The 13,067-nt window shown below is 38.5% G+C and overlaps 1 protein-coding gene across 1 annotated transcript; it reads left to right on the forward strand.

The window, feature by feature from the left end:
- Nucleotides 1-53: 53 nt before the first annotated feature.
- On the forward strand, nt 54-12,418 carry ZCCHC4 (zinc finger CCHC-type containing 4). Its single transcript, XM_074904615.1, has 13 exons — nt 54-279; nt 593-711; nt 2,048-2,130; nt 2,824-3,099; nt 3,614-3,694; nt 4,001-4,073; nt 5,635-5,785; nt 6,286-6,386; nt 8,312-8,433; nt 9,047-9,122; nt 9,615-9,666; nt 10,417-10,561; nt 12,168-12,418. Exons 1-13 carry the CDS (start codon nt 177-179, stop codon nt 12,289-12,291), a joined length of 1,506 nt encoding a protein of 501 aa, XP_074760716.1. The 5' UTR covers nt 54-176; the 3' UTR covers nt 12,292-12,418.
- The last annotated feature ends 649 nt before the right edge of the window (nt 12,419-13,067 follow it).

Genomic DNA, 13,067 nt, shown 5'->3' on the forward strand with positions numbered 1-13,067 from the left:
CGCCCCTACTTCTGTTTCCTTGCGGCGGGTGACTGGTACCAAACCGGGCCCTGCCGGGGAGGGGGGTTTTCTCCCCTGGCGGTGTGGCCGCCGCACCGCTAGGGGGCAGCGCGGCGCCGGCTGCCCCCCCACCCTGCCGGCGGCTGGGCCAGGGCTGCCGGGAAGCAGGGGGTAGCATGGCGGCCAGGCCCGAGGGTGATGCGGAGGGCCTGTGCGGGCCGGGAGCGGGCGGGCTGGCCCTGCTCGGCCTGGCGCCCAGCGCTCCCAGCTGCCCGCACGGTGAGCCGGGCGGCGAGGAGGCACCTCGGGCGGGAGGGGGGGCGGGCCCCGCCGAGGGGAGGAGCGGGCCTGGCCGGGGCTTTGAGGGGCCTGGCCCGGGTGGCCGCAGTTCCCAGCGGGTGGGGGCTTGACACCTCTCCGAGCGTCTCTGTTGCTCGTCTTTAGCGGCTTTCTCGGTTCCTCTGCCAGAGGTTGTGTCTTGCAGCAGCCTTTGTTAATGTTTCATTCTGGAAGCCTGACACTTGCAGTGGAGGCATTAAAACAGATCTGTTGGTGTCCCGTGTGTCATCGTATAATTACGTTTCTCCTTTAGGTCCTGCTCTTCTGTTTGTAAAGACCAGCCAAGGAAAAGAGGAAGGACGAAGATTTTATGCTTGTTCAGCTTGTAGGGATAGAAGAGATTGTAACTTTTTCCAGTGGGAAGATGAGAAGGTAAGGGAGCACTACTTAGGACTATAGTAAATATTGGGGATTTTTTTTTTTCTATTTAATAGAAAATGGGGAGAAAAAAAGTATGTTCTGGAAATCTGCAGCAGTTGATGTTTTGAACATTCGTAGTTTATATTTAGCAGAGCACTTCTGTCAGGAGAACCTGTTTCAAGTATGACTTTCAAGGAAGGCTGTGTATATTTTGAGCAAAACTGGCATTTGTTACTGTATTGCCAAAACATGAAGGTATTTAAGTTAAGAAGCTTGCCATACTATGCAGTGTTGAACAAAATAGGGTAGTTCTGATCCCAAGATGTCTTCATTTTCTATGATTAAGACAAAATCTGGTGGATACAGGCAAACTGGGATATAGAGAATAGTGAGGTGGTGGGGATCAGCGTGATGCTCAGTAGTCTCAGAACATCTGCAGCAATTTCTCGTCATCTAAAGAACTTTTGTCAGATAATTGCAGGGTAACAAAATTGGGATTGATACATTCATGGAGAGTTTGCTGCAGTTTTTGTCCACTACATCTTGTGTTACTTTTTCTGTTTCCTAAATGAGTATCTTGTGCTGTGGTCATTGTCCTCAGCAGGCTGGCAGGCTGGAATTTAATCGGGTTCATAAGCAGTTCATTGCTGTGCTTGTTACTACTAAAATTTGTATAAAGAGAAAATGAGGTGGTTAATCACTCGTCTGTGTAGATTTAAATGCTATTCCTAATGAAACTTAATTTTGATTGTTACTTGTATCATGGTGTCTTTTGTTCTATTGAATTTTACTGTGTCCCCCTTTAAACAAATCAGTTCCATAAGTTTTGAGCAAGTAGCTTGAAACTCTGTTAACTGTGAAACTGTAGGTACGTTTTGTGGGAGCAGAGTAGAAGACTGAGAGGAGAGCTGTCATGCTTTTAAAATAGTCACACTTAAAAGACTTGGGCAACATTTCGACTGTCATCAGTTGTTCAGGATCAGTTCATAGTTCTTCAGAGGGAATGCAACTGCTAGCATGCATTAATGGAAATTATACCTCCTCTATCCTCATCCTAATCATCTTTTGAGTTTTTCCCAGATATGATAGAAGAATGAAATGCTTGTACTTATTTTTTGCACAGTTTAAATTCACAGTGAGAGACCCATGTTGTTTTGCAGCATGCCTCTGTGCTGCAGTCATGCTTGTTCTTCTGAAACAACAATTCAAAGAATGTGGTAATTTTTCTATGCAGAGTAACTAAAACATGAGACCTTTGATCACCCTTTTTGTTTAATATTGCATTTAATGTGCAATACAGAGTGGTATCTGTTCATTTTGTAACTTTTTATATACTTATTTTTTACAGGTGTCAGAAGCTAGGCTTGCTGCACGTGAAGAATATAATAGAAATCATCAGCCCTCTTTTACACACAGACAGAATGTGGAAAGGTATTGTTATGTATATTTTCTTGGGTAAAAATCAAGTAATAATGAGCTTAGGAACTCTGAAGGTAGAGATAATATTTTAGGATTCTTTAAAATTCTAAAAACATGTCAGAGGGATTTGGAAAAATAAGAACTGGTTGGCTGCAATGGGTAAATAGCATGAAACGTCTAATTGGAGCATGATAGCATAGTATTTGCAACCAGGAGCTGTTTGTTGGGGTTTTTTTTGGTGTATATAGTTCTTCTTACATTAGTGCTTGTGATGTACTAACAACAGGACAGTAGAAGTTTAAGTTCAAAAAAATATTCCCGACTTTAGTATGCAAAAGTAACAGGCTTTGTGGAAAGAAGAAAAGGTAATACGGTAACAAACAACATCAGTTTTGTGGATAAACATACAGGATTGCTTGCTGGTAGTTGATATGGAGTCTTCACTTGTAGTCCTGTTAGTTTATGGGGATTCTCAGTATATTTGGCCAGAATATTATATGCTTTTCAGTGTCCTTTAAATATTTTTTCCCTGAATATTACTTCATTCACATGTAGATAGTGGAGTTTTGCAAGTGCAGCTTAAACTACATTGTCTGTTTAAATGTCTGAACTCTTAAAATAATGAAATGCCCTTCATAGGTCCCCTTCATGTCTTTTGTAGAGGCTTTGTCAAAGTTTGTTCCCTATTGTCTTTTGTATTTAAAGGTATGAGAATTTTGTTCTGTTGCCATTATCAAAGAGGAGGTTTTGCCAGGAATGCCAGCAATTGCTATTGCCAGCTGAATGGGAAATGCACTCGGATCACCAGTTCCAGTCTGATATCTCCACTGCCCAGTTAAAAAGTCCCAGTCAACTTCTTTATCCACTGGAGAATAAAAAAACAAATGCGCAGTATTTATTTGCAGACAGAAGTTGCCAGTTCCTACTGGATCTTATTATTGATTTAGGATTCAGACGAGTGCTCTGTGTTGGAACACCCAGGTACGTCAGTGAGAGTTGTTACACTTTCAAATAATATTTCTGTCTCAAGTGCAACTTACTAATATTTAAATAATTGAGGATTTTCCCATTATAAGAGGTTCACTATGCTTTAACTGGTTGGGATTACCCAAACATCTGGTGGGGTCTTGCTTTGAGCTCATAAGATACAGGAGAGGACTGTGGCTGCACTGCAAATAACACACATACACACTTTAAATTACCTGCCTTATATCTTACAGAAGTGACTATGAGTTACTTTGCTTATGTTTGGGGGGTTTTTTGTGCATGGTGATCCAGTAGGTTCCACTGACTTTTCATCTTTTAAGACTTAAGTATTTTTCTAACTGTGAATATTAGCCAAATAGAATCATCCAAATTCAGATTACTCCATTTTGGGTTTAGGTTTATCTGTTTGTTTTTAGGTTTAGTAAAGAACCAGTCATTCTTGTCTTGCCAGCTAATTTCTGAAGCCAGTGATTATGTGTTAAATTTCTTTGCTCCAATTATACTTTAGGCTTCATGAAAAGATCCAGTCAAAAGCGTCACAAGAAGATGATTTCAGAGTTAGAAGCCTTCTGCTAGATATTGATTTCAGGTAGGTTTTGACAAATATTTACCTGTCTGTAGAGTACCTACAAAGATTTGTATTCTTACTGCTTTAAAAGATAAACCAATGGTTGTTTTCCTTTTCCTGTTTTTGCATTTCTGTTCCTGCACATACACACAAATAACATCCAGTTTATGAGAAAAGTAATTATACTTTTTTTCCCAGTATTGGTATGTGTTATCAGTAATCAGAACCCAAAGATGTTTTTCTTAAGGACTTGTTTTCACTGTAAATGCCCCTTAGGGCAGGCAAGAAGTTGTTTATATTTTTCTACTGTTAAAACTTATTTTACAGGTATTCACAGTTTTACACAGAGGATGAATTCTGCCACTACAACATGTTTAATCATTATTTTTTTGGTGGAGAGGTAAGGCCGAGTATTTCTTGAGTGATTTGTAAAGAAGTACATGTTGTTGATGCAGAATTTTGTAAGAAAGTCAGGGCTAGTCTAGTAGGAAACAACTATCATGAGATAAAAATGGTCAACAGTACTGGAAATCAAAGAATAACAGTGCCTCTTCTGTAATGCTCTCCCACTTGATTCAAAGATAAAGTTGCCAATTAAATTTATGCTAACTAATGTTACTTACACACCTTAACTGCTGCTTTTATTAAAATGACAGCCTTGTGTAAGTTGTTGCCTTATATAAGTATTCATTAGCCGTGTTCTTGTATTGCTACAAAAGAATTAATTGTTTTGTTCCTGGCCTTTACAAATCCAATGGATACCATGGGACTTACTCACCGGTACTTGATGTGGGAGGGAAGAGGAGGTTTTTTTGCTTTATTTCAGGCAAGCAAGGTCAAAAGTTTAACCTTGTCGTATAATGAGGTTGAATTAGTGTAATGGTTAAAGAAAATGCTGAATTTCTTGTTTCTTTTTACATGTCACATTAAGTGCTTAATTTTGAGTTTATTAGGAAACCGTCAGCTGTAGTAGGATATTTATTATAGCAGAGAATCACAGTGTAATTCAATTCCAAACATTAATTTCAAACATTTATTCCAATAGTATATCGACTCTTTGTTCTTCTGCCATTATTAGTAAGACACCACTGATTTGCATGAACAGGTTTATTGCGATACCTTTCACACTGTGTAGATAACTTTCAGATTTTTTTTCATTCTAAAGGCTAATTTTGAATGGTATCTTGAAAATAAAAAGAATCGCCTAGAATGAAATGGGAGGCTGGTCTGAAATGCTTACCTTTGAATTTTTTTAATCCATTACTGTATTCAAGTTTTGTATTTTTCAATTAAAAAAATAGACTCTGTTCATCATCTGCATTATAAACATGGTAGTGTTCTTTTCAAGGTGTGAAAAGGTGACACCTGTAGTGACACAGTTTTACAGTGTACTCAAGGACTGAATTGCAGCACATTTGAAGGTATATTAGTGTTAAAAATGTGGTTTGGGAAGGCAGTAGAATCTAAGTAATAGAGGAGAGAAGACAGCAAGATGGCAGTGAATACATAGCTTTTTACATTTCCTTTAATAATAGAGTCCAGGTTGGATTGCTAAAATTCAAACATTTTATAACTAATATGGATTTAATTGATTTTTTGAGGTTTTTCCCATTACTTTGATAATGCTTTACAGAATAAAACTATAGGGCGTGAATAAAATGTATTCTGAGCCTGCACTTTGCTTTCTTGCTATGAATAACATCTTTTTTCCAAGTTAAATTTAGTACTCTTTGGAAGAAGACTGTCTTAGGAAGCTTGAACTGTATCTGCCCTTGATACATTATCTCTAACTGAACAGGGCACTTCTTTGCAGTGCTTCAAATCGAGGTTTTTTTAAACGCTGTACAAGAGGAAATAACTTCCTTCTTGAAAGCTGAAACTTCTAAAATAATTACTGCCAAAGACAATATTTTTACAGTTCTTGAATCTATATTTCTGGAATTAACCTCTGTTTCTTACAGGCTTCAAGTGAAACTTGTAGGAAGTTCTTGTATCAAGACGATGGTGAAAGAGTCATTATGGTAACTGATCCCCCATTTGGAGGTTTAGTGGGAGCACTGGCTTCTAGTTTTAAAAAACTGATGTCAATGTGGAAGAAGACAGAAAAAGAAGGTATGTGTTACAACCAGATTGGTGGGTTGAGCTGTAACATCACTGTAAGAAAAAGTACCTAGTTAAAAGTCAGTGATTCTTGCTACTCAAGTGAATGTGAACACACTCGTTATAGTTTCTAAAGATGAACTAGCATATATACTCTGCTGATACTTTTAGTTTAATAATACCCAATTCTCTAAATCTCTGTTAAAAACTTTTACAGTTTTACAAATCTACTTTGGAATAAAAATGTACTTTAAAGGTAGAGAAGAAAAGCTATCAAACCAGTAACATTTCTTGCCAGCCTAGGTGGGTGACAAAATTTGTTAGTTAAGTGGAGCTTATAGTGCCACATACATAAAATATGCCAAAAGTTTCTGTGGCCTACAGGAGATAGTTCTTACGCCTAGCATGACACACATATGCATGTTTATGTATTCAGAACGTTTAGTGTAAATTTTTCATGCTTCACGTACCTTGTTTTTCTTTAATGTACATCTAAGTCTTTTCATCACTAGATCATAACAACCAAGAGATGCCTGTGTTCTGGATATTTCCATACTTCTTTGAGTCTCGTATTCTTGAATATTTCCCAAGCTTCAGTATGATGGATTACCAGGTATGACTGAACCCAGTGACTCTGTTAAATTTCAGTCATATGCAGTGTGAACAGGAGTATGAATGAAAGCAGGTATAATGGCAGCACTTGTCTGTAGATGGGCTGCCTTCTTGAACTTTAGTTTTGGCTGAAAACCCTGCGGTGCTCATCATATGAAGCCCAGATTCTGTATTTGTACTAGTTATACCTTTGATAACTTTGTCACACTCCTGCAGTTTATTACATATCTTTAACTCATTTGTCATCTATCCGTTAACTCATTTCTTTTGCCAGGTTTTCAGTGTGACAAAATTTGCAGTAATTTTGACAGGTGCATATTACAGAGGTGGGAGGTAACCTGAAGAGTGTTTCATTTTTCCCAGGTGTTGAAATGTCAGTAGCTTGGTGGGTAATGCCCTGCCCTGGTCAAAAAAAGAAAAGAAAATGAAGGTATTTCATCTCCAAAACTGCTGTCACCAGAGTAGAATTACAACAATGTAATTTTTTTGGAATTACATAATAAATGAAGTTGTCAGTGATAAAGCAATAATCTGGCATCAGCTTCTCTAGTACTGTATCCATTCTGTAAGTTGCTCAAGAGTGCATACATGAGTAACTTCAGAGCACTCAGTCGTGGGTGTTCATGATGTCAAAGTTTTATTTTTTCGTCTAACAACTGCATGAAGTTTGACATGGGTGTTCAGAACTACATATCTGCATCTTGTAGAACTGACGTTTGTGGAAGAAAACTGGAAACTTGTGCTAGGCTAGATTCTGCATTCCTGCTGGTGTTGAGAGATGAGAATTTTTGTGACAAGTCTCTGAAGGCAGTGCTGGAAAAAGCAGTGCTGAATGGATTTGCAACTTTGTAATTATTCTAAGATAGATTAAGATGCACGTCAGTTCTTGTACTGCCAAGTAGATCAAACAGCATAGTTCCATTTTTTTAATGGGTTGCTGTTTTGTAGAACAACGGTAATGTTATCTTAGATATCTCATTGCAAAAGAGCAAAAAGGGATATATAAAATAGGATTATTATAGTATTGGGAACTTAGTTTCTTGAGTCTAGCCTGATAGTGTGGTTGGTGAGTGTTGTGGTTTAGGCCCAGCTAGCAACAAAGTACTGTGCAGCTGTTCACTCACACCTTCCCCTCCAGAGCTGGGAAGGAGAAAAATGAATCAAAAGGCTCAGGGATGGAGATAAGGACACGGAGGTGTTGTTTAACCTATTATGGGTCACAGGCAAAATTCAGGCTTGTTAGGGGAAGAAAAAAATACATTAATTCAAACCACTTAACAACAATGACATTTAACAGGCAGAATGGGGCAGTGAGAAGTGTTACAGTCCTCCCAGCTCCGAACTACAACAGCTGAGGCTGCTCCTTCTCACAGAGCCCGGGGGTCCTCAGCAGGCAGATCCCTGCTCCTCTGGTGACCTCCATGGGTGGCCGGGGGGTGGCCCTGCTGTACCATAACAAGGTAAAGGGGGACTCTCTGCTCTGGCGCACCTCCCCCCCCTTCCTCCTTCTCCCTTCCACTGACCTCGGTGTCGTTCTTGTAGCACCTCCTTACAAGTCCCTCAACCCCCCCTCAGGTTCTCCTTCTTAAATACATTATTGAGAGGTGCGGCCACCATCACTAATTGGCTCAGCCTTGGCTGGAGGTGGGTCTGACATGGAGCCGGAGGACCTTTGAGAAGCTTCTCACAGGGGGCCACTGCTGTAGCCCCTTCTCCTGCTACCAAAAACCCTGCCACACCCAGCAAAACAAAAATAAATGAGACAAAATATTTGCTGTAGAATTTGTAATCTAATTTGAGGGTTAGAGTTTTTTTATAAAAACAAAATTTTCATAAAGCACATACAGAGAGAATAAATATGTAAATAGTTCTGCCTGTGCTTAGCATTCAGTTTAAGACTCTTTCTCTTTGGTTTTATTTTTCTAGGTAGACTATGATAATCATGCACTTTATAAATATGGCAAGACAGGTCGTAGACAGTCCCCTGTCCGTATCTTCACGAACCTCACCCCCAGTACGATTGTACTTCCTGTAGAAGAGGGTTATAGGTAAGATGTATTAACACTCAAGTGACTGAAAGAGAGTTCTTAATTAGGGCATAAATTCTCTAAAGGACTTTGGGATGGTGCTGTTTGGTATTGTCACGTCTAACTTTTGGATGCCAGGCTCAAGACCGCATTTCTCAGTGTCATTCTAATGTCGCATGTTCTGTAAACTGGGTAGGAGGGCTGGGCACCTAAAAAGAGGCTTACATTTTCCAGTGTGGAATGGTGAGATTCCTCAGCTTATCTGCAGGAAGTGCTGTGTATGCTTACAAGAGAGATTTACAGCTATGCCTGATCATAGCTTGGCTGAGGCAGTAGTTAATAAAATGAACACCAAGAGAAGCATCAAGGACAAAAGAATGGATTTAGTTTGATTTACTGCTGATAGTGTTACTGATTTGAGTTTAAGCACCTGAATTTTACTGTTTAGATGTACTGTGTCTGGATGATTTTGAGGTTCTGAGCCTGAGTGATGATTTTGTGCATCAGAAACATCATCTTCAATTTAGGAAAGTGATTTTGCAATCCTTGTATTTATTGTTGAGCTTCTATAAAATTAATTCATGTTGCTTTATGAGCAAGTAGTGGACCAGTACATTTATTTTTTTTTTCCCAGGTTTTGCACTATATGCCAGCGGTATGTTAGTTCTGGTAACCAGCACTGTGAGATATGTAATTCATGTACGTCAAAAGTAAGTATTTTGACTGCTTTCTGGATGGCAGTCTTAGGAATACTCAAATAATAACTTCTGTAGTATTTACTCTGGTAAAAACCCATTCTGATACTGATTTCCTTGGGAAACTGCAGACAGTTCAGTTTCAGAGACTTCTTAACTTCACAGGACTGCATTCTTAACCCACTGGGAATTAATTACTCTTCCCCGATTTCTTTGTGTTGGAAAGAGGTCAGGAAAAGTTTGCTACTTGCCACTTACAATTTACCTTATTGGTCTGTTGACACATACATTTCTTCTTATGTTTCAGAAGCTGTAGAAGTTGCTAATTTCAAAATGCAGCCATTTTGCTGCAGTTGTCACAGATTCTGAGGACTCTTGTTTCTAAGTTACAGTCCTTCCTTCCTACAGAGGACTTGTAAATAACGGGGCCATACATCAATAGTTCCGTTTTGAGATACAATCAGTGTTTTTTTTAAAACAAACAAAGAATTTATTCCTCTTTTGTAGGATGGTAGACGATGGAAACACTGTCTTCTTTGCAAAAAATGTGTAAAACCCTGTAAGTACAGCAAAATATTTTCTAAATAAAAGTACACTTATTGTTTAAGCTATAGTCCAAAGAAACTTGAGATTACAAACCAGAGAAAATATTTAGTAAAAGAAATAAAGTGTAATCTTTCAGAAGACATAGAGTAAAGGAAGAATTTAAATTTCACATAAGTTATTCAATAACTTGGGTATATTTGCACTGTGTGGAAATGTGATAAATCCTTGTTAAAACTTACTAAATCTCATTTATATTTGTTACAGGAAAACTTAAATATTTTTATTTTTTTATATAAGTGTTTCCTAATTTTGTAAACTTTTTCATTAGGATTTCATAAACAAAAAGGCAATTATTAAAATGTTTGAGAGATCATGGTCAAACTTGTTTCATACACAAATGCAGTTGTATTTATAGCTGTGTATTTATAACTGAAACAATAATTTTTGTTAACAATGCAGAAATCACAATTTCTTAAGTCCATTTTAACATCTGGACTGTTTTTCATGTTAAGATCACATACAGCATACTAATTCTAATGGCAATATAATTCAGTAATTACTGAAATAGTTACACAGTGTATCTAATGAAGAAGTACCTGGCTGCCTTATGAAATGTGGTAAGGGACCAGAAACTGACTACATCCACCTCTTAAAACTAAAACAAAATAAAAAACCTGGTAGTATAGCCTATATTTAAAGCTTAGTTTCAGAATGATTATTCTAAACCTTTTCAAGGTCATAAATCATGTTACTTATTTTGCAGCTTGGTTTCACTGTAACAACTGCAACTGCTGTGCTCTTCAAAACCACACCTGTGAGAAGACTGTTGCTGGCTGTTTTGTTTGTGGCAAGGCAGGTCACAAACGCAGTACCTGTCCCAATCTCTCGGGCACCAGAACAGCCTACCGGTAAGTGTGATATTGCATTAATATAATAAAAGATATCATTCAGGTGAGATTAGATTTTATTTCATGGAAATGATTTAGAAAGAGGTAATCTTTGGCTTTGAGTGCTGATGTCAGTTTTCACTATTGCCCACTTGCTGTATTGCTGGGGAGTGTTTACTGAAGGGGAGGATGTGATAAAAGGCAGGTCACTTACCTGTGGCTTTTCTTTCCAAACTGAATTATATGGATTCCAAACTTGGTGAATGGTGCATGGGATAGCTCTGTCAAGAAGATTCAGAATTAAACACTTTTATCCCTGTCAGATTCCTCATGAAAGGGCAGAGAAAAGAGTCACTGCACTGTTTTCATGGCTTTCTGTCTCTTTCTTCGTTGTGGCATCTTTTTTTTTCCTTCTGGTATTTCAGGCGCCCTCTGTAATATGGTCTAAATCTCCACCGTGTAAGATCTGTATTAATGAGCGTCACATTAACTACTTTATTGTGCCACGATTGTGCTCCTGTAACATACCCCAAGCATATACCTGTATGTCTCAAAAGACAAAAAGAAATTGTGTGACAGTCTTCAGGGGATTTGCTAAGAGACGATGCAGCAGTTGGCTCAGTCTTTCCAGTTTGGAGTAGTTGGCCTACACTTCTGTAACTTCCTCTCCAGAGTACATGGGTTTGTTCGTGATTCTTGACTTGAATGGCTGTAGCAGTGGAAATGCAAATCGTCCCTCCCAAAAGAAGTACCTCTGTTGCATAGTGACATTCAGATAGTTAACCTTTTGGCTCAGCATCAAGAGATCAGCAGATGCCTGCTGGATGGTAGAGCACTACAAGTACATTGCTTCATGTCCTGCTGTGACACTAATCTGAGTTTTGGTTATGGAGTATTAGAGATAAAAGGTAGCAATATATCATTTTACATATCTGTCTTACAAATTCCCTCCCTTAATGTTTCTTTCTTTGCTTAAAAAAAGTAAAAAGGATACTAAAAGAAATTAATGAAACTCATCTGTTTCTTCTGTCAAGTAAGATATTATTCTGTCCGTTGTACGAGAACAGTTTAGTCCTTCAGTTATTTCTTTTGCTGATTTATTGCAGAAGATAACTTAGGTTTCTTTTTCTAATAAAAACATCTGTATGTTTTCTTTGCTAAAATTACTCAGTGTTTTGAGTTAGGAAACACATCCTTTGTCAGAGGCAGAAAACAATACACTTGATGGTTATTTAGGTCTTGTGTTATTTGCAGGAGTCTTCATAATGTTGTTAAACTTTATGTACTTTCTTCTAAGCCTTTCTATTATATATTCATGCATTCTATACTGAGCACGAGTCTGTGTGCTCTTTTATACTTGGTGAGTGGCATTTGTTAAGTTGTCTCTATACATTTAAAGGTAAATGCTGAATAAGTGCATAAATGAAAAATAATGGCAGTAAAGTGGACAAACAGTTTTAGGAAGATTAAATGTCATAACATTGTAAGATGGAATGTTCCTTGTGCTTCTTGTGACAGTATTTCTGAGTTCATATACTTACATGAACATATTATTTAAAATACCAGCAAATACATAAGTACATTCTACATTTTTTTCTAATCTGTTTGTTCCTTTTTTGCTTTACAGAGGCAACGGAAAGCAAAGGAAAAAAACTCTAAAGAGGGTAAAGATGGGGATCTGTAAAAGATCAGTTATGAAGCATGCCATATTCTCCAGGAAGAAAGTAAAGAATAAGAAAAAAAAGACATGACTTTGCTTGCCACTACATAGTTACTCTTTTTTTTTTTTATGGCCAGCCTTTGATTCCATTTTCTAAAAATGTTAGTATTAACATCCAAAATAACACCTGATGGAATTAAAAGTGACATTTCTTTTTACTGTACATCATTATGGACACACAAAAAAAGCGCCAAGGAAATCACACATCATATATTTGTATAATGTAACAATTGTGTGTGTTTAGGACTGGCTATTTGTCTAATGTAGCGGGAGTCTGCAGTTAAGGGAGGAGTACTGCGGAGAGGTGAGGTGGATACGGTTCCTTTGTGGGAGCTACTGGGGAACTTGGGGCAAGGGAGGAAGTGCCGTTAGGGGCTGGGCAGGGACATGTTCTTCGGCATCCCAGATGTGTGGGTTCCTGTCCTCTCACAGTATGGTTTTGGGTTTTCTTGAATTTTCGCTCCAAATGGAAGAGAGCCTAAGAACAACAACAAAAAGAAGTAATGCAGAAGCTTCGTAAGTGGAAAAAAGGTGACCTTGTTATGTATATTTAAATTTACTTTTAAAGTACTTCCATGAGTTAAATTTTTAAAAAATCATTAGTTTTAATATTTTGGGTTGGCACTGCTGCCAGAGGTGGGTTACATTGTAAAGATGGTTGACCTGCGGGGGTGTCAGCACAGGAACAACGGAGGTTTGTGCTGCAGGAGGGATGAGTGCGTGCCGCTACCCTGCGCTGCCGGGCCCAGGCGGGGCTCTCCGCCGGCGCCGGCGGTCAAACGCCGCCACCACCCGGCCGGGGCCTCA

This window comes from Athene noctua, chromosome 4 (assembly GCF_965140245.1).
Source record: "Athene noctua chromosome 4, bAthNoc1.hap1.1, whole genome shotgun sequence".
Classification (NCBI taxonomy): Eukaryota; Metazoa; Chordata; class Aves; order Strigiformes; family Strigidae; genus Athene; species Athene noctua.

Bases quoted from the DNA above. Each gene is read 5' to 3' on its own strand.
- ZCCHC4 (XM_074904615.1), top strand. From the start codon at position 177: ATGGCGGCCAGGCCCGAGGGTGATGCGGAGGGCCTGTGCGGGCCGGGA. The intron at 9,123-9,614 runs GTAAGTATTTTG...CCTCTTTTGTAG, and splicing joins GTAATTCATGTACGTCAAAA to GATGGTAGACGATGGAAACA. The intron at 9,667-10,416 runs GTAAGTACAGCA...CTTATTTTGCAG, and splicing joins CAAAAAATGTGTAAAACCCT to CTTGGTTTCACTGTAACAAC.